Source organism: Heterodontus francisci, chromosome 5, assembly GCF_036365525.1.
Source record: "Heterodontus francisci isolate sHetFra1 chromosome 5, sHetFra1.hap1, whole genome shotgun sequence".
Lineage (NCBI taxonomy): Eukaryota > Metazoa > Chordata > Chondrichthyes > Heterodontiformes > Heterodontidae > Heterodontus > Heterodontus francisci.
In genome coordinates, this window is record NC_090375.1 from 200150010 (window position 1) to 200171197 (window position 21188).

General features: G+C 42.7%; 1 protein-coding gene across 1 annotated transcript in view; it reads right to left on the reverse strand.

Moving 5' to 3' along the window:
- Positions 1-21188, reverse strand: part of LOC137370245 (probable G-protein coupled receptor 34) — a 40295-nt gene that overhangs the window by 15480 nt on the left and 3627 nt on the right. Inside the window, exon 2 of the mRNA XM_068032619.1 lies at positions 19141-19810. Coding sequence (XP_067888720.1) covers positions 19141-19794 — 654 coding nt within the window. The 5' untranslated portion in view covers positions 19795-19810. The remainder of the gene's footprint in view (positions 1-19140; positions 19811-21188) is intronic.

Sequence of the window (21188 nt, forward strand, 5' to 3'; positions counted from 1 at the left end):
GGTGGTGGAGGCAGAAACCCTCAATTCTTTTAAAAGGTACCTGGACATGTACCTGAAGTGCTGTAACCGGCAAGGCTATGGCTCAGGTGCTGCAAGGTGGGATTGGATTGGGCAGCTAGTTTTTTCAGCCGGCACAGACACGACGGGCTGAATGGCCTCCTTCTGTGTCTAATATTTCTATGGTTCATTGGTTCTAAGGGGTGAGATTGGAAGAAGGGATGAGTCAGAGGAAAGTGAAGGGGAAGAAGGATCCAGAGCAGCGTTAGTATCCATGAGTTGTTGAAGTTTATAATCCTTCAGGCCTGAAAGGATGAAAAAGTTTTTTTGTAAAGTGCCAGACAGATGAAAGATGAAATGGAATTGAGGACTAGGACAGCTGTGAGATAAAGTGGGTCAGTGCTGCTGCAGAGAGAGGTTGAGAGCATGCATGTGGTGTCACATGATGTTGAGTGTTCCTTCCTTGACACCCTCGTCCACTCCTCTATCAATCCCAACATTCCCTCCCCTTTCATGGTGCCTTCCCAAGCAAGTGCAGGAACTGCAACACCCAATCTTTTAGCTCTTCCCTTCTTACTGTCCAGGAGCTCAAACACTCCTCCCAGGTGGAATGGTGATGTACTGTACTTCTTTCAATTTAGTATGATGCAGTTTCATGTACACTGCATACACCAATTGCAGATTGGGTGACAGCTTTGTGGAAGATCTCCATTGAGTCTGAAAGTGTGACCCTGTGCTTCCTGGTATTTTAATTGCCCTCCACACTCCCACTCTAACCTCTCTGTCCTTGGCCTCCTACACTGTTCTAATGAAGCTCAATGTAAGCTCGAGGAATAGCACCTCATTTTTCAGTTAGGAACTTTACAGCCTTCTGCATTTAACGCTGAGCTCAACAATTTCAGATCATAATCTCTTCCTGCATTTTTCAGATGGCAGCTGTTGGTGATGATTCTGCGATTCCCATTTACAGCTCCTGTAGACGCATCTTTTCTTTCATTACATATCCCATTATCATCTGCTTGTGCCTTGCAACATCATCCCTTTCGTCATTAACTCTCTCCTGCCTTCCATCCTATCACAAACCCTCCCTTTTGATCTTAACCCCTCTCCCCCTTTTCTCTGCCTCTGTACTTGTTTAAAACTTGTTACATCTCTATCTTTTTCCAGTTTTGTCAAAAAATCATTGACCTGAAATATTAAATAACTGTTTTCTCTTTCCACAGTTGCTGCCTGACGCACTGAGCATTTCCACCATTTTCTGTTTTTATTTCAGATTTCCAGCATGTGCAGTAATTTGCTTTTGTAACAATCAGTGAGCTTTCTTCATGAGCCCACAATCTGTAAAATAATACAAATGGTTGCTACTGAAACTAGTACAAGCCAACTAATAATGTGCATTTCTCTAGTGCCACTAACATAGGAAAACATCCCAAGGTGCTAGAATCAAAATGGAGTGTGCTCTGTTCTTTTAATTTAAAAATGGTTGATAGGGTCCTAAGATAAGAACCAAAAGGCTAAAGTTTGAACTTGAAATTATTTAAGAATGTGAGTATGATATTTTAGATAGTGATGTTCAGCATTGTTGTTAATTATCAGAGTATCAGCAGGTGTGACTCTCCAGACACGATCTGTGTTTGTGACTGTGTCAAATACGAAGGTGCCTGATTATTATGCAAGTGATTTCCATAAGAATGCTTGTAATCATATTAATTGTGCCTTTTGTTTTGTATCTCAATGGACATTCATCTTGCCATTCAATTTGATTAACAGTCCTAACTCTACATGATAAACTGGTTAAAAGAGGTGTGATTTGGCTACGGGATAGTATTATAACTTCACCTGAGAAAGCTGTGTGGGAGACAGATCCACCCCCTGTGCAGTGCGCTGGAAGAAGATGGCATATCCAGTTATTGTAACCTTTCATGAACATTGTTGATTCCAATGGTTACACATGTATTCAAATCAAAAGCATTTGCAAGAGTGGATGGGATGACATATTGAGCTGGAGTGTCCTCTCACTTCAGGGATTGGACTCAAGTCAGGGTCAGACTGCTGAAATGAGTGTCTTCTGGTGGCTTTTAATCACCCCAGCTGCAATACATTTCTATAGCTTCATTCCATTTCCTGGTGGATGTGATACCATGCCATAGAATTATTGCTAATGTTTCAAAAATTGGCAACTTCACTCTTGAGCTTCTCACTTCTCTGGTTTATTGTTTTCCATTCTTTTAGGCCTTTTGTTCTTTCTTCCTCACAAGATTTTCCTGTCACTACTTTCTCTTCTTAACCAATCATTCCACCAACCCCACCACCACCACCGCCCCCAGCATGCACAGGTATAAAAGACAAGGCAGATAATAGTCTACATTGGTGACTACCTTCTCCTGCTTCGTTTTGTTATCAATCACCACAGATATTGTCCACAAGATCAACTTGTTATAAATGACTTGGATGAAGAACTAAAGAGCTGTGTATCCAAAATTACTGAAGACACTAAGTTAGGTGGCACAGTAAGGTGGGAGCAGAAAGTTGCAAAGGGGCATTGATAGATTAAGTGAGTGGGCAAAATTATGGAAAGAAATGTGGAGCAGTATGAGGTCATCCAGTTCAGACCAAGCAAGAAACTAGGAACTGTAGATGAGTAGAGAGATTTAGAGAAATTGCTAAAAAAAAAACTTCTCAACAAGTACAAAAATAATTCAAAAGGCTAATGGAATGTTAACTTTTATCTCAAGGGGTCTGGAATACACAGAGGTTGGAGTTAAGCTGCAGCGTATAAAGCTCTGGTTAGACCTCATCTGGAGTAACTGCATTCAGTTCCGGGCACCACACCTCAGGAAGGATATATTGGTCTTGGAGTGGGTGCAGTACAGATTCACCAGAATGATATCAGAGCTAAAAGGGTTAACTTATGAGGCCAGGTTGCATAGTCTAAGCTTGTTTCTCTTTGGGTATAGAAGATTAAGGGGTGATCTAATTGAGGTGCTTCAGATGATTAAAGTATTTGATATGGTACATAGAGAGAAACTATTTCCTCTGGTGAGCGAATCCAGAACAGTTGAACATAACTTAAAATTAGATCTAGGCCAGGAAGCATTTCTTCACACAAAGGGTAGTGGGAATCTGCAACTCATCCCCCATCCCCCCACAAAAAAAAGCTGTTGAGGCTGGGGATCAATTAGAAATTTAAAAACTGAGTTTAATAGTTCTTTGTTAGGTAAGGATATGAAGGAATATGGAACTAGGGTGAGTAAATGAAGTTAAGATATGGATCAGCCATGATCTAATTAAATAATGGAACATGCTCGGAGGGCTGAATGGCCACCGTTTGTTCCTATGAGCTCACTAATGTAAAAGTGAATCAGGCTTTGGAACACAATGGCTCAGTTTGGGAAGGACACTGCCAGTGAAATACTGAGCAAGAGCTCCCACTCCTGACCACTAGTCAGTGACCTCCACTGGGAGGTTTCCATGGATGGATGGCAGGGAAGTGCGGGGTCCAACATGGCTGTGATTCAGTAGCAGAGCATTACTACAGGGTAACATTCACTGTCTAAACTCACACAAGAGGAATAGCTACTTGAGTATCAGAGCCAGCTGCGTCAATGCATTCAGAAAGCAGAAGCAGAAGTGAATATAATCCCATTATAGCGTGCAAGTTATATGTATAAGGGAGCACAGGCTGAAATCACAATAACACACATAGCAAAACATGGCACTCTATTTGTCTATTTAAGAATCTGATTCATCTGCACTGAAATCATAAGATGTTTATAATGATTAACATGCAGGACTATATGCAATATCAAAGTCTTTCACGAAATGTATTGATAGAATTTCAATGAATTTATCCTACCGAAATTCTGTACATGAAGAACTTGGTACCTCAAATCAAAGTGGTTGGTGCTGGTTTTTATCTATAACTTAAAATACGCAGTGAAGCAAGTCACAGCTGAAATATGGAAGTTACTAACTCACACTCAGGAAGAGGTGGGGCAAAGGATCACTGTAAAACAAACAATTCTTATAGGTTCATGCACCAACATTACATCTGTGACCACAGGTTATACATAGAAGGTAAATATGGAAACAGGTGATTCAACCCAACAAGTCTGTGTCATCATTTAACATCTTTGTGAGACATTCACAGGTTAGCCACAAGGTTCAACACAGTAAAATATCCAGCTGTATCTACGTGAGTTTCTCAAAAAACTTTCTGCAAAGCAGAATGTGATCATTTAAGGGAGTATTTTGATTGTGAGCACATTTTAATGTTTTATACCATGGTTGGTAATTCTGACCAACACATTAGAGTAAGCTATCAGTTGAAAATTAAAAAGAAAAAAAAAACTGCAATTGCTGGAAACTTGAAATAAAAACAGAAAATGCTGGAAACACACAGACAGTCAAACAGCATCTGTAAAGAGAAATGGTAGGTGAATGTTTTAGTTGTTGGCTTTCCATAACAATGAAAGTTGAATGTAAAGAACTTTTCTAGGAGAAAATGTAGTAAAAGAAAAGGAACAACAAGCAATGAAAATAAAATCAGGGATACTGAGCTCTGGGAGGCTGTGAAAGGACTGAATCAGCGAGCAACAAGTTTTCAGGAACTGGTGGATGATGTGGATGATCATATCAATCAGGAAGTGAATGGCTCTAAAAGTAGGAAGTTGACAACAAAGATGCCTGCAACAGATCATGCAAAATGGAAGTGAATAAAACAGGGTGAAAGAGGCAAGAAAATGGGGGGAGTGCTTTGCTGATCAAACCAAAAGATCATAGAATGAGATAGCAATTTACATTGCTTTCAATGCAATATACTACTCAGAACAGTGACTGCTTTACTTAACCTCTCCACTCCATCTTTATCTGTTCATGGAATGTGGACATCGCTGACAAAACAAGCATTTATTGCCCATCCCTGATTGCCTTGGTGGTGGTGAGCTGCCTTCCTGAACTGCTGCAGTCTATCTGGTTTGGGAACATCCATAGAGTTTTCAGGAAGGGTTTTCCAGGATTCTGACCCAATGAAGGAATAACAATATATTTCCAAGTCAGGATGGTGTGTGATTTGGAGGGGAACTTGCAGATGGTGGTGTTCCCATGCGTCTGCTGTCCTTGTTCTTCTAGGTGATGTAAGTCGCAGGTTTGGAAGGTGCTGTTAAAGGAGCCTTGGCAAGTTGCTGCAGTGCATCTTGTAGATGATTCTCACTGCAGCCACTCCACTGGTGGTGTAGGGAATGAATGTTTAAGGTGGTGGAAAGGGTGCCAATCAGTCTGACTGCTTTGTCCTGGAAGGTGTCGAGCTGCACCCGTCCAGACAAGTGGCAAGTATTCTATCACACTCCTGACTTGCACCTTGTAGATGGTGGACAAGCTTTGAGGAGCAAGTAAGTAAGTTGTCCACTGCAGAATTTCCAGCCTCTCACCTGCTCTTGCAGCCATAGTATTTACGTAGCTGGTCCAGATAAGTTTCTGAAATTGTGAACTGACCACCACTCCCACACCTCTGCCGTGCAACACCCCACATTAACTTCCCCTTCCATTCCCACTCTCAGCTCCCTTTGATCCTCCACTTTAATGCTAATATAGTATTAAATGCAACATTAAAACATTGAACCATATTGTCTATTGCTAGTCAATGGGTTGAAAACCCGGCTCGATCATAGACAGCTGACCAAAGGTTTTGAGTGTCCTAAAGAAGGAGGGAGGGGTGGAGAGGCAGAGAGGTTTACAGAGGAAATCCCAGAGCTTAGGGCTGTAGAAACTGAAGGCGATGAAATTGGGCATGTAGAAGAGGCCAGAATTGGAGGAGGACAGAGATCTCATAGGCCTGGAGGAGATTATAGAGATAGGGTGGGACTATAATATCTCATCAAAAAAAATCATAAAAAGGGCAATCAACATATCAAAGTGGAGTATAGAGGCTGTCCCTATCAGAAGCCAAACATTGGAAAGGACCTTTCTACTAATCTTTCCCAAATGTTTAAACCTTTTGTTTAATTGTTTTCCTTCAGTGATGTACAAGGTGACTAAGTTGTGCCAACTGTACTAGGAGATTGGGCTATGGAATTATACAACTGTACTAGGAAATTGGATTATACCAACTGTACTAGGAGATTAAGAAGTGCCGACTATACTGAGAGACTAGGCTGTGTCAACTATACCAGGATATTGAGCTGTGCCAACTGTACCAGTACTGTCCCATATGGCAGAACTGTTTCTAGGGAAAGTAGCAAGTTGGATCCAAAATTGACTGAGATTCAGGAAGCAAAGGCTGATGGTAAGTCTGTTTACCATGAGGTTCTTCAGGGTTTAGTGCTAGTTCTTGTTGTTTGTAGTATATATCAATGATTTATACTTAAATGTAGGGGGCATGATTAAGAAGTTTTCAGATGATACAGAAATTGGCTGTGTGAATAATAGTGAGGAAGAAAGCTGCAGGAAGATATCAATGGACTGATCAGGTGGGCAGAAAAGTGGCAAATGGCGTTCAATCCGAAGAAGTGAGGTAATGCATTTGGGGAAGGCAAACAAAGCAGGGAATTACACTATAAATGGGAGGATACTGAGAAGTGTAGAGGAGCAGCGGGACCTCAATGTGCATGTTCACAGATCCCTGAAGATAGCAGGACAGGTAGAGAAGGTGGTTAAAAAGGCAAATGGGATACATTCCGTTATTGGTGGAGGCACAGAATATGCGAGCAGGGAGGTTATAATGGAACTGTGTAAAACATGTGTTGGACCACAGAGTACTGCATGCAGTTCTGGTCACCGCGTTACAGGAAGCATGTAATCACACTAGAGTGGTTACTGAGGAGGTTTACAAGGCTGTTACCAGGAATGGAGAATTTTAGCTATGAGGAAAGATCGAATAGGGGCTCAATTTGTTTTCTGTGGAACAGAGGAGGCTGAGGGGAGATTTAATTGCAGGCCTAGATGGAGTGGATAGGGAGGCAAGTAATATTTGCACCACACAAGTGCCAGGCAATGACCATCTCCAAAAAAGCAAATCTAACCACCTCCCCTTGACATTCAACAGCATTACCCTTGCTGAATTCCCCACTATCAATATCTTGGGGATTACTGTTGGCCAGAAACTGACTGGAGCAGCCACATAAATATCATGGCTACTAGAACAGTTCAGAGGCTGGGAATTCTGCAGCGAGTAACCCACCTCCTGACTTCCCAAAGGCTGTCCACCATCTACAAGGCACAAGTCAGGAGTGTGATGGAATACTCTCCACTTGCCTGGGCGACTGCTGCTCCAACAACATACAGGAAGCTCAACACCATCCAAAACAAAGCAGCCTGCTTGCTTGGCACCCCATCCACCACCTTCAACATTCACTCCCTCCACCACCAATGCACAGTGGCAGCAGTGTGTACCATCTACAAGATGCACTGCAGCAACTCACCATGCCTCCTTTGACAGCACCTTCCAAACCCACAACCTCTACCACATCGAAGGATAAGGGCAGCAGACGCATGGGAACATCACCACCTGCAAGTTCCCCTCCAAGCCACACACCATCCTGACTCTGATCTATATCGCTGTTCCTTCAATGTCGCTGGATCAAAATTCTGGAACTCCCTCCCTAACCGCACTGTGGGTGTACCCGCATCAGATGGACTGCAGCAGTTCAAGAAGGCAGCTCACCACCACTTTCTCAAGGGCAATTAGGGATGGGCAACAAATGCTGGCCTGGCCAGCGATGCCAACATCCCATGAAACAAATACGAAAATCTATTTCCCTTAGCAGAGAGGCCAATAACCAGGGGCATAGATTTAAAGTAATTGGCAGGATTAAAGGGGAACTGAGGAAAAATGCTTTCACCCAGAAGGTGGTTGGGGTCTAGAACTCACTGCCTGAGAGGGTGGTTGGGGCAGAAACCCTCATCGCATTTAGAAAATGTTTGTATATGCACTTGAAGTGGGTTACGGATCAAGAGCTGGAAAGTGGGATTAGGCCACCTTTGTTTTGGCCAGCATATACATGATGGACTGAATGCCCTTTTACAGTGCTACAAGTTTTCTATGCTTCTATGTCGGAAATTGGGATGTGCCAACTGTACTAGGAGACTGGACTGTGCCAACTGAACTAGAAGATTAGGCTGTGCAATATATAACAGGAAATTGGGCTATATAACTGTACCGGGGCACCAGCATATAGAAGTAGAATAAGGTGCATAAAGTGAGATTGTTCGATAGTACCAGAGAAGGAAGTTGAACCATATTAGATAGGAGCTGACTAAGAAAGACTACAAGGAATACAAAAACAGATTTAGAATGCATGTATGTAAAAGCACATAGTATGGGGAATAAGGTTGTTGATCTACAAGCACAAATAGCTATGTGGGAATATGATGTAGTTGCAATAACGGAAACATGGCTTACAAATGGTGAGGACTGGGCACTTAATATTCAAGGATACAAAATGTTCAGAAAAAGGGTGACAGTACTGATTAGGGAAGACATTGTAGTGTTGGAAAGGGAGGCTGTCCTTGAGAGACATTTGGCCAGATGTTAAGAAGCAAGAAAGGTATGATGATGCTACTGGGGTAATCTACAGACCTCCAAATAGTGAGACAAAGGAACAAATCTGCAGGGAAATTACAGAGATGTGCAAGAACTATAGAGTGGTGATACTGGGGGAATTTAATTACCTGAATATCGATTGGGATAATGTTCGAGTAAAAGGAAAGGAGGGGAAGAATTTCTGAAGTGTGTTCAGAAGAACTTCCTTGACCAGTATATTCTCAGTCCAACTAGGAAGGAGGTATTGCTGAATCTGGTGCCGGGAATGAGGTGGGCCAAGTGGACCAAGTGTCTGTGGGGAGCACTTGAGTAAGAGTGATCGTCGTATCATAAGGATTAGATTAGTAATGGAGAAGAGCAATCTAAAATAGAACTTCTAAATTGGAATATGGCTAACTTCAATAGGATTAGAGGCGATCTAGCCAGGGTAAAATGGAACCAAAGATTGACAGGAATAACTGTAATGGAACAATGAGTGAGCTTTAAGGAGGAGATGTTTCAGATACAGGCTAGGAACATTTCAACAACGGCAGAAGGTAAAGGAACCCAAGACAGGGCTCCTTGGATGGCGACAGAGATGACAAGGTAAATAGAGTATATGATGAAACCAAAAAAAGTGTATGATGCAAGTCAGGTGAATTCTTCAAGCAAGAACCATTAGTTGAGAGAGGAAAATAAGATTGGCAAAGACAGTATTTGAGAATTGGATGGCAGTTTAACAGAAAATGGCACCCAAATATCTTCTACCAGCATGCAAATAGTAAGTAGGTATTAACAGGTGGGCTGGATCCTATTAGGGACAAAGAGGGTGATATATGCTTAGGGGCTTAGGGCAAGGCGAGAATACTTAATGAGTACTTTGTATCGGTGTCTACTAAGGAAAAGGATGCTGACAAAATATCAGTAGAAGTGGAGATGGTAGAAGTGATGGATTAGGTGAAAATTGATGGGCAGGAGGTACTGGAAAGGTTAGCTATGCTTTGAGTGAATAAGTTGCCTGGTCTGGATGGCATGCATCCTAGGTTGCTAAGTGAAGTAAGGGTGGAGATAGCAGAAGGGGTGGCCATAATCTTCCAATCTACACTAGATACAGGGGAGGTGCTAATGGATTGGAGAGTGGCAAATGTGACACCTTTATTCAAGAAAGGTTGTAAGGACATATTTAGTAATTACAAACCAGTTAGTTTAACATCACTGGTGGATAAGGGTCTAGAAACAATAATAGGGAATAAATCAACAGGCACTTGGAGAGGTTTGAGTTAATTTAGGGAAGCAAGCACGGATTTGCAAAAGGCAGATTGTTCTTGACTAATCTAACTGAATGTTTTGATGAAGTAACAGAGAAGATTGATGAAGGGAATGCAATGGATGTTGTTTATGTCATTTAAGAAAGCGTTTGACAAAGTACCACATAAAAGGCTTGTTAACAAAATTGAGGCTTATGGAATAGGAGGGTCAGTGTCCAATTGAATAAAAAAAGATTGGCTTAAGGACAGAAAACAGTGTCGTGGTAAATGGTTGCTTTTCATACTGGAGGCTGGTAGACATTAGTGTTCCCCAAGGGTCAGTGCTGGAACCACTGCTTTTTTTGCTATATATAAATGACTTAGCTTTTGGAATACAGAGTAGAATTTCAAAATTTGCCGATGATACTCAACTTGGAGGTGTGACAAATAGTGAGAATGGACAGACAGGTGGCAAATGGAATTTAATACATAGAAGTGTGAGGTGATACATTTTGGCAGAAGAGATAGGAAGAGGCAATATAAATTTAATGGGGCAATTCTAAAAGTGTGCTGGGAGAGAGGGATCTGAGGGTTTATGTGCATAGATCTTTGAAGGTGGTATGACATGTTGAGAGTGTACATAGCAAAGCATATGGGATTTTGGGCTTCATAAATAGAGGCAGGGAGTACAAAAGCAGGAAAGTTATGCTGAACCTTTAAAGAGCTCTGGTTAGTCCACAATTTGAGTATTGCATCCTGTTCTGATCACCACACTTTAGGAAGGATTTGGGGGTCCTTGAGAGGATGCAAAGATTTACTAGAATGGTTCCAAGAATGAGGTATCTCTTGTCCAAGACCTTAAATCCGTGTCCCCTAGTCCTTGCACTATCAGCTAATGGGAATAGCTTTTTTTGGTCTACCTTACCTAAACCTGTCATAATCTTGTACACCTGTATCAAATCTCCCCTCAATCTCCTTTGCTCTAAGGAGAACAACTCCAGCTTCTCCAATCTAACTTTGTAGCTGAAATCCCCCCATCCCTGGAACCATTCTGGTAAATCTCCTCTGCACCCTCTCAAGGACCCTCACATCCTTCCTGAAGTGTGGTGACCAGAACTGGATGCAATACTCTAGTTGGGGTCTAACCAGAGCTTTATAAAGGTTCAGCATAACTTCCCTGCTTTTGCACTCAATGTCTCTATTTATGAAGCCCAAGATCCCATAGACTTTCCTAACCACTCTCTCAATATGTTTGCCACCTTGGAAGATTGATGCATGTGAATCCCCAAGTCCCTCTGTTCCTGCACACTCTTTAGAACTATGCCATTAAGTATATATTGCCCCTCCCTGTTCCTTCTGCCAAAATACATCATCTCACACTGTCAGCATTCCATCTGCCACCTGTCTGCCCATTCTACTAGGCTACCTGTGTCCTGTTGCAGGCGGTTCATTTCATCCTCACTGTTTGCCACTTTTCCAAGTTTGGTGTCATCTGCAAATTTTGAAACTCTACCCTGTATTCCAAGATGCAAGTCATTTATATACAGTAAAAGAAAAAGAAAGGCAGAGGAGTTTGGGGAGACCATTCTAGAGCTTAGGGACTACAATCATGGGGCCTAGAATTTCTAGATTAAGAGCTGCAAATATATACAATTTTACAAAGGAAGTGAGAATAGATGAAGCTGTTAAACTAAATAATGAATGGTGTAACAGCAGGTGACCCCAGTGCTCTGTTGTGCTGTACATCTGCCTACTCCCTTTGTGCACTCATATTGTGGCAGCTCCAGTAACTTCATCCAACAGTATATGCATGAATCTAGATCAATGTTATTAATTTTGCAAGTACAAGCATCATCCCTGGTACCAATAAATGTGCACTCATAATAAAGTTTATATGAACAGGTGAAGCAGCCCAGAATCACTGTGTTCTGTCTGAAACACAGTACCACTGAGTCTGTACAGTTTAGGATTTTTTTTATTCACATGCAAGGTCAGCTTTATTGTCCCACCCTAATTGCCCTTGAGATACAACTGAGTGGCTTGCTAGGCCATTTCAGAAGGATTGCTGTGGGTCTGCAGTCACAAAGAGACCATACCAGATATGGAGGGCAGATTTTCTTCCCTTCAGGGTTTTTACAACAGTCCAGTAGTTTCATGGTCATCATTATTGCTACAAGGTTTCTTATTTCAGATTTATTTAATTAACCGAATTTAAACTCCCCAGTTGCCATGGTGGGATCTGAACTTGGCTCTCTGAAATATTAGCCCAGTAATATTACCACTATGCTGCCATATTCCATTTGAACATTTGCTGTGGGAAACTACCAGTGAATTAGTAGCGAGTAAAGGACACAGGATCTGTATGTTGTGCACCACTTTTGCACAGAATCATCCTTTCCCATATGGTACTTCCTGTTTCAGTCCCTACACCGACTGCATTTGTCACAAGATATGGAGTGAACTAAAGGTATTGAAATGTCTGCCACAAAATCTGGGATGGAATATGTTTAATGGCACTACACAATGGAGGTGGTATTACATAGAACAGTAATAGGCCATTCAGCCCCTCAAGCTTGTTAAGGCATTAGATCATGTTGTTAAGACACTGAGAATGTGTTACGAGAGTTCATTTTTCTTTGGCTCTTCAGCTGTGCATGAAAAGTACAATCAGGCTCAGAAGAAATACCTACTGACAAAGTGATAGTTGGGGAAAGGTGGGGTAGGATATATGGTGGTGATGATACTGGACCAGTAGTCTAGTGGTTATGAGTTCAAATCCTTCCATGGCAAGTTATGAAACTGAACTCAATAAATCTGCTAATGTGTGGGATGGCACCGGACAAATGTCTGTTAACGCTGTTGGAATGTTGTAAAAACCCAACTGGTTACTAATATCCCTCAGGGAAGCACACCTGCCATCACTGCCTGGTTTTGGCGACTTATCTGTTATCATGGTACATTATCAGGTGTAACTTACAGATTATCACAGTGAGTTATCATGTTCAATTTATAGAATATTACTAGGGCCCTACCAAATTCACAGCCATGAAAAATGTGTCAAGGACCATAAAATCAGCCATTTTGTGAATTTCGTGCATTTTATTTGTTGACACAAGGCTCATTTCGCTGATTGCTAAATGAAGGAGGGCTTTCAGTGCCTTTTGAGAGAAGCAGTCTCAAGTATTTGCAGACAAGTGAGAATGCTGGAATAAGCAAATCAAAAACGGCCGCAACCATTACTGCAGCACATCGAGTGAAAGAATTTGGAAGCCAAATTCTGCATGCTGATGATGAAATACTGTTTCGTACAAGCTGCAATGTTTCATTGGATCACACACGGTGGGCAATGGCTCAGTGCCACTCAGAGTCCGAAAGCCATCACAGCAGAAAGAGAGCATCAGACACCGCATTGCCGGAAAACGAACATGCAAAAAACAAGCAACAATTCTATCCCTTCATATGAAGTCGACAGAGAGCTCAATCGTCAGTTGGTTACAACGGAACTTGTCGATGTTTTTGTAAATGGCAGCATATCATTGGAAAAACATGATCACCCAAAGCTGCAGGTATTCATTCAACATAATGTGCAACATGGTGGTTGCTTGTCAAGTGCAAACAAATTATGACAGGACTACCTACCGAAGGCTTTTGCTACACATTGTGAGGAGATGAAGTCTCAGATTAATGCATGTGAATCTTTTGCAATTATTTGTGATGTGTCCACCGATGAGCAAGACAACTATGCTGCATGTTTTGTTTGATTTATGTCTGGTAAGGCCGAAGATGTACAGACAGGAAAGCTAACAACAGTGTTCGCAGACTGCATTCACTTAGAAGCTGTTAATTACACCACAGTTTCCCAAGGGATAATAAAAACCATTTCGAAATACAGTGTAGATTTCATTAGTGACAATGCAACTTATGTGACAAAATCTTTCAAATCTGTGCTCCAGGGTGTAATGCCTAATGCTGTCCGTGTTACATGTAATGCACATATAATTTCTCTTGTCGGTGAGCTGTGGAAAAGCGAGTTTGGTAAAGTCGATATACTGGGCAGTGACATTAAAAAGATCTTCAAACCCTGCCCTAGCCGCAAGGGTCGATACAGGCAATATGTTGCAAATGCGACTGAAATGGCAGAAATTGGGGAGAAAACATCGACCTTCCTTCAGAGCCAGTAATTACACATTGGAATTCCTGGTTTTGGTGGTACCGCATCATGCAGCTTACCTGAAATACTATTCAGATTTCATCTCAGAAGATTTCACAGTGACACGGAAAACACAGGTTTTTGGCAGACATTGTAACCCTTCTAAATGATGCTCAGTTAAATGACGAGCTTCAGTTTGTTGCCAACAATGCTACACAATTGATGGATTTAATCACTTGGTTTGAATCTTGACAGGTCACTATCCACAAAGCTTATCATAAAGTAATGGATGTACTGTTCTGGGCTGAAGTGGAGTCAAGCGAACAAAACTCTGATGACGCTGAATTAAATGCCTGTGCTCAACAGGTGTTTTCTTGCAGGGGAAAGAAGCTCAAACAATATCATTGCTACGAGGAAGAGTCAAGCGGTGAAGAAAACGCAACTCAGAGGTTTCAACAACCTTCTGTGGTGTTCCTGAAAGCTGTGTGTATCTTTGACCCTGCACAAAGCACCTATTGATGGTGGATCTAAGCTCATTTGATACAATTCCTATTTGTGAGTTTTTGACAAAAACTGTAGGCTGGAGATTCCTGCTTATAAAAGCATTACAAAAGAAGTGGATCGTACTTTGCCTGTGCTGCAGTTTTGGAAATCTTTGGAATGCAGAATTGCCCACCTTGCAAGGCTAGCAGAGCACTGTCTGACAATTCCAACAATCTCTGTGGACGCAGAGAAAGCTGTGTCTAAACACAGACAGGTGTTGACAGTGCAGAGACTGGGAACGAAGAAAGAGACAGTAACAGGTTGTTCCATGCTCACATTCAACCACTGACTTCAGTGAGTAAAGAATGTGACCTATTTATAGTTGGCTTTTTACAATAGTTTTTGAGTATACAATAAATGCCATTTGAACCCAGAACCTCCTTTGCCTTTTTTTTTACTTTAAATAGATCATTTTCAAGGTTTGTTGCAATACTGTGAAATTTACGATTTAAATACGTGAAATCATGAAATTCACATTTCTTAAAATACTGTGACTATGAAATTTGTTAAATTTGACTGTGAATTTGAAAGGGCCGTAATGATCACAATGCACCATCATGTTCAATTTACAGATTAACACAGTGCATTTTCAGGTGTAATTCATAATACATTATCACAGTGCATCATCACGTTCAATTTACAAAATTATCACAGTGTGTTATCAGGTGTAATTTTACAGATTATCACTCCACTATCAAGTGTAATTTACAATAGATTATTACAGTGCATTATCAGGTTCAATTTACAGATTTATCACAATGTGTTATCAGGTATGATTTATAATAGATTATCACAGTGCTTTGGTTGTATTTATCTATACATCTATATATGTATATATACAATCAAGACAAAGCAGCCCGCTTGATTGGCACCCCATCTAAAAACATTCACTCCCTCCACCACCGACGCACAGTGGCAGCAGTGTGTATCATCTACAAGATGCACTGCAGCAACGCACCAAGGCTCCTTAGACAGCACCTTCCAAACCCGCGACCTCTACCAACTAGAAGGACAAGGGCAGCAAATACATGGGAACACCACCACCTGCACGTTCCCCTCCAAGTCACACACCATCCTGACTTGGAACTATATCGCTGTTCCTTCATTGTCACTGGGTCAAAATCCTGGAACTCCCTTCCTAACAGCACTGTGGGTGTACCTACCCCAAATGGACTGCAGCAGTTCAAGAAGGCAGCTCACCACCACCTTATCAAGGGCAATTAGGGATGGGCAATAAATGCTGGCCTTGCCAGCGTCGCCCATATCCCATGAATGAATTTTAAAAAAGCAATATCTTTATTTTGATCACACTGATATGCATCGTATGAACAGCTCGAGAAATAATGAATTTTTGCCAATTACAGCAGTTTGACCATTTTCTGTCAGGTTATTGGTCTTTGATGAAGGCAGGATATGTGGGAGACCTGAGCAGATTACAGGTGGACGATAGTTAATAAAGAAAAGGGATATGCTCTGTTCAAAATGGCTGGTGCATGTTGTGCAACATTGTTCATAAAACCATCTTCCTCAGTTACCCACCTCTTCCTGTTTCCCAATTCCCTCACTGTCTAACAAAATACAGAACTAGGTGGAGTACAGCTAATTAAATTCATGTTTCTGTTACAAAACTTGAAATGGAATTTGCCAAATTACATTATGAAGACGAAGTTATCAATGCTCAGCAAACACATTAAATGGGAGTTACGGTTTTCTTACTAAGTTCATGCACAACTGAAGAGCCAATGAGAATAATAAAGACAGGCTTAGCCCTTATGTCTCAGAGATATTGCAAAACCCTTCACATATAATGATTTCTTTGAAATGTTGGGCATGTTGGAATGTGAACAACTATGCAGAATGTTGCACACAGCAAGAACTCACAAACAGCAGTTCAGTGTATTCCTAGTTAATCTGTTATTTGGTGGTGCTGAGTAAGGAGGAATATTGACAGATGTCAGGAATCTAACCAACCCCGCCCTGACCCACCTCTTCCTGTTCTCTGAATAATGTAATCTAATCGAACTGGTCTCAGTTTAACAGCTCTGAGAAAACACACCACCTCTGACAATGCAGCACTCCCTCAGTACTGCCATGTACAAGGCACAAGTCAGGAGTGTGATGGAATACTGTCCACTTGCCTGGATGGGTGCAGCTCCAACAACACGCAAGAAGCTCGACACCATCCAGGACAAAGCAGCCCGCTTGATTGGTACCCCATCTACAAACATTCACTCCCTCCACCACCGATGCACAGTGGCAGCAAAGAACAAAGAAAATTACAGCACAGGAACAGGCCCTTCGGCCCTCCAAGCCTGCGCCGATCCAGATCCTCTATCTAAACATGTCGCCTATTTTCTAAGGGTCTGTATCTCTTTGCTTCCTGCCCATTCATGTATCTGTCTAGATACATCTTAAAAGACGCTATCGTGCCCGCGTCTACCACCTCCGCTGGCAACGCGTTCCAGGCACCCACCACCCTCTGCGTAAAGAACTTTCCACGCATATCCCCCCTAAACTTTTCCCCTCTCACTTTGAACTTGTGACCCCTAGTAATTGAATCCCCCACTCTGGGGAAAAAGCTTTTTGCTATCCACCCTGTCTATACCTCTCATGATTTTGTACACCTCAATCAGGTCCCCCCTCAACCTCCGTCTTTCTAATGAAAATAATCCTAATCTGCTCAACCTCTCTTCATAGCTAGCGCCCTCCATACCAGGCAACATCCTGGTGAACCTCCTCTGCACCCTCTCCAAAGCATTCACATCCTTTTGGTAATGTGGCGACCAGAACTGCACGCAGTATTCCAAATGTGGCCGAACCAAAGTCTTATACAACTGTAACATGATCTGCCAACTCTTGTACTCAATACCCCGTCCGATGAAGGAAAGCATGCCGTATGCCTTCTTGACCACTCTATTGACCTGCGTTGCCACCTTCAGGGAACAATGGACCTGTACACCCAAATCTCTCTGTACATCAATTTTCCCCAGGACTTTTCCATTTACTGTATAATTCACTCTTGAATTGGATCTTCCAAAATGCATCAGCTCGCATTTGCCCTGAATGAACTCCATCTGCCACTTCTCTGCCCAACTCTCCAATCTATTTATATTCTGCTGTATACTCTGACAGTCCCCTTCACTATCTGCCACTCCACCAATCTTAGTGTCGTCTGCAAACTTGCTAATCAGACCACCTATACTTTCCTCCAAATCATTTATGTATATCACAAACAACAGTGGTCCCAGCACGGATCCCTGTGGAACACCACTGGTCACACGTCTCCATTTTGAGAAACTCCCTTCCACTGCCACTCTCTGTCTCCTGTTGCCCAGCCAGTTCTTTATCCATCTAGCTAGTACACCCTGGACCCCATGCGACTTCATTTTCTCCATCAGCCGACCATGGGGAACCTTATCAAACACCTGACTGGGGTCACAAGGGGTCATAAATTTAAGGTGAAGGGTGGGAGATATAAGGGGGATGTCAGGGGAAGGTTCTTTACCCAGAGAGTGGTCGAGGCATGGAATGCCTTGCCCGGGGAAGTTGTTGAGTCAGAAACTTTAGGGACTTTCAAAAGGCTTTTGGATAGGTATATGGATAAAGGAGAATGATGGGGTATAGATTAAATTGTCCTTGACAGAGGACAAAGGATCGGCACAACATTGTGGGCCGAAGGGCCTGTTCTGTGCTGTATGTTCTATGTTCTATGTTCTGACTGAAGTCCATGTATATGACATCTACAGCCCTTCCCTCATCAATCAGCAGTGTGTACCATCTACAAGATGCACTGCAGCAACGCACCAAGGCTCCTTAGACAGCACCTTCCAAACCCGTGACCTCTACCAACTAGAAGGACAAGGGTGGCAAATACATGGGAACACCACCACCTGCAAGTTCCCCTCCAAGGCACACACCATCCTGACTTGGAACTATATCACCATTCCTTCACTGTAGCTGGGTCAAAATCCTGGAACTCCCTTCCTAACAGCACTGTGGGTGTACCTATCCCACATGCACTGCAGCGGTTCAAGGAGGCAGCTCACCACCACCTTCTCAAGGGCAATTAGGGATGGGCAATAAATGCTGGCCTGGCCAGCGACGCCCACATCCCATGAATGAATAATAAATAAAATGTAGTATCAACTTGAATTATGGGCTCGCACACAAAACCTTCTGAATCAGGAGCAAGGCTCAGCTAAACTGGCATCTCAAACCTGAAGAATGAATGGCGTCTGGCGGAGTTGGTTCACTAATAAGTGTGTGTTCATTGTTAACAAGTTGCTGTCCACACTGAAACTGTCCATCAATGTTCACACATATTATAGCAACCATTGTGTTACACCAATTCTAACACCTTCAATACTTGCATTACACGTGAAGATTGGCACTGACTCACAATTAACTTGGAAGTGGCTGATTTCTCAGAAGGCAGCCACTAGGAAGGTAAGCACATCAAAACAGCTCAATGCAGTCAGTGCTAAAAATACTTCATTAATGATATGTAAGGTCAGTGAACAAGGGTGAGTCACAATTTGGTTTATGTAGAACAACCTGAACCCAAGGTATGGGACAAAACATATCATAACCAATATGAACAACAATGTCTTTGTCTGAGCTCCAAATTCTTGCTGGTTACGTCGGATACCTTCGTAACGGATCACCAATTGTACCAGTATACACACCTGGATGGTCAGTAAAACACTGAACGTTGTTAACACAGTAATAACAGCGAGGCCGTTCACAGCCTGCAGAAATTGTGAGGCAGTTGTAGTCGTGAATTGAAAACATTTCTTTCCATCCTGTTCTGAGCTGTCAAAATATGAAAGAAAGAGCGGCAAAACACCAAGAAGCACCAGTGCCCAGATGAGCAGGCTGGCAGCACTGGCATGCCAAGGCTGGTAAAACTGCATTCTCTTCTTTTCTCGAAAGAAACTGATCATCCTTATGACAACTATGGCCACGTAGAACATGAAGCACAGGTACATGTGAACATGAATCATCGCACTGACCAGCTTACAAAATATTTCACCAAATCTCCACTCACCAAGAATGTAATAGGAGATGCGGAATGGCACAGTTAGGAGAAAGAAAGTGTGCACCGATATAAGATTGATCACAGCAGTGGATGTCGCTGATTTTCCATCAGATTTGATTTTCCAAGTCATGATGACGGCTCCAGCAGAACCTCCCATTAATACAATAGCATAAATTGCTATTAAAGCGGCATTATAAGTGGTTCCAGGCGAATCGCAGCTAATTGAGTCATTGGAGGTGAAATTGCTGCCTCTGAATGTTCCTGGTGAGGATGTGCTATTATTCAATGCTGAGTTGTTCATGTTTTTTCTCCAAATCCTTCAAGAAAAAAACTATAGTGCTTAAAATGGCCACAACAGATTTTTGATTCCTCGCCCCGTGTCTTGTCTGGGTAATGCTTACGTCTGCTACAGCCACATCCCCTTCCTTTCAAAACCTTTTCAAAACCCACATTTTCTACCGTGCCCCCCCACTGTCTCTCTCTATCTGCCTCTCAGCATCAGGAATCTCCGGGAAGGGGGTGACTGGTTTCCCGGGCGCTGCTGTTGGCAGATCGGGAACAATAGTTCCTGCTCCTCAGGATTCCTCATGCCCGAGTTTGCAACCACCCCGCAATGTCTGGACCTGCCGGCACCCCTGCTATTCGGAAACACATTGCTTCATTGTCACTTGCGTGAATGATGGCAAAAGGGCCAACAAAAACTGCAGAGAAACTCCGAGTCCTGAGAGAGCAACTGGGGGAGGAATAGAGAAAGAAACACATAATGGGGAGGGAGAGAAACTCTGAGTTCACGGCCCTCCATCCCTCTCTCAATCTCTCCCTCCATGCAAACTCACTCTCTTTCACCCTGGCCATTCCCCTGGAATGGGACACATCTCCGTTCCCTTACGTCCAATGCACGCTGATTTGAAAGGATATGGCGGACAAAGGGTGGTGGCACAGTGGCGCAGTGGTTAGCACTGCAGCTTCACAGCTCCAGGGACCCGGGTTCAATTCTGGGTACTACCTGTGTGGAGTTTGCAAGTTCTCCCTGTGTCTGCGTGGGTTTTCGCCGGGTGCTCCAGTTTCCTCCCACATCCAAAAGACTTGCAGGTGATAGGTAAATTTGCCGTTGTAAATTGCCCCTAGTGTAGGGAGGTGATAGGGAATATGGGATTACTGTAGGGTTAGTATAAATGGGTGGTTGTTGGTCAGCACAGACTCGGTGGGCCGAGGGGCCTGTTTCAGTGCTGTATCTCTAAATTAAAATAAATAAAATTTTAAAAAAGGGTTTAACCATTCACCTCCTGATCTGACTGGACCTCTTAAAAGACTATCGAGTCCTGTTCTCATTTGCTAAAACTGCTCGCTGTTCCAGGATCATCCGGAAATTCAAAGATAACCCCCGGCTTCTTTTCTCTAATGCAAAACCGTATCAAACCCCTATACCCTCCACCCTCACTTCCAAAAATAAGTACGAGGAGGTCATGGACTTCTTTGTCATTAAGATCGAGAACATCCAATCTGCCATCATCGCCCTCCCCTCAAAAAACAATCCTTGATCACACAGTCCCTGCAAATTTCCATCCCATCTCCAACCTCCCTTTCCTCTCCAAAGTCCTTGAACGTGTTGTCACCTCCCAAATCTGTTCCCATCTTTTCCGGAACTTCATTTTTTGAATCCCTCCAATGAGGTTTCCGCCCCTGCTACAGTAC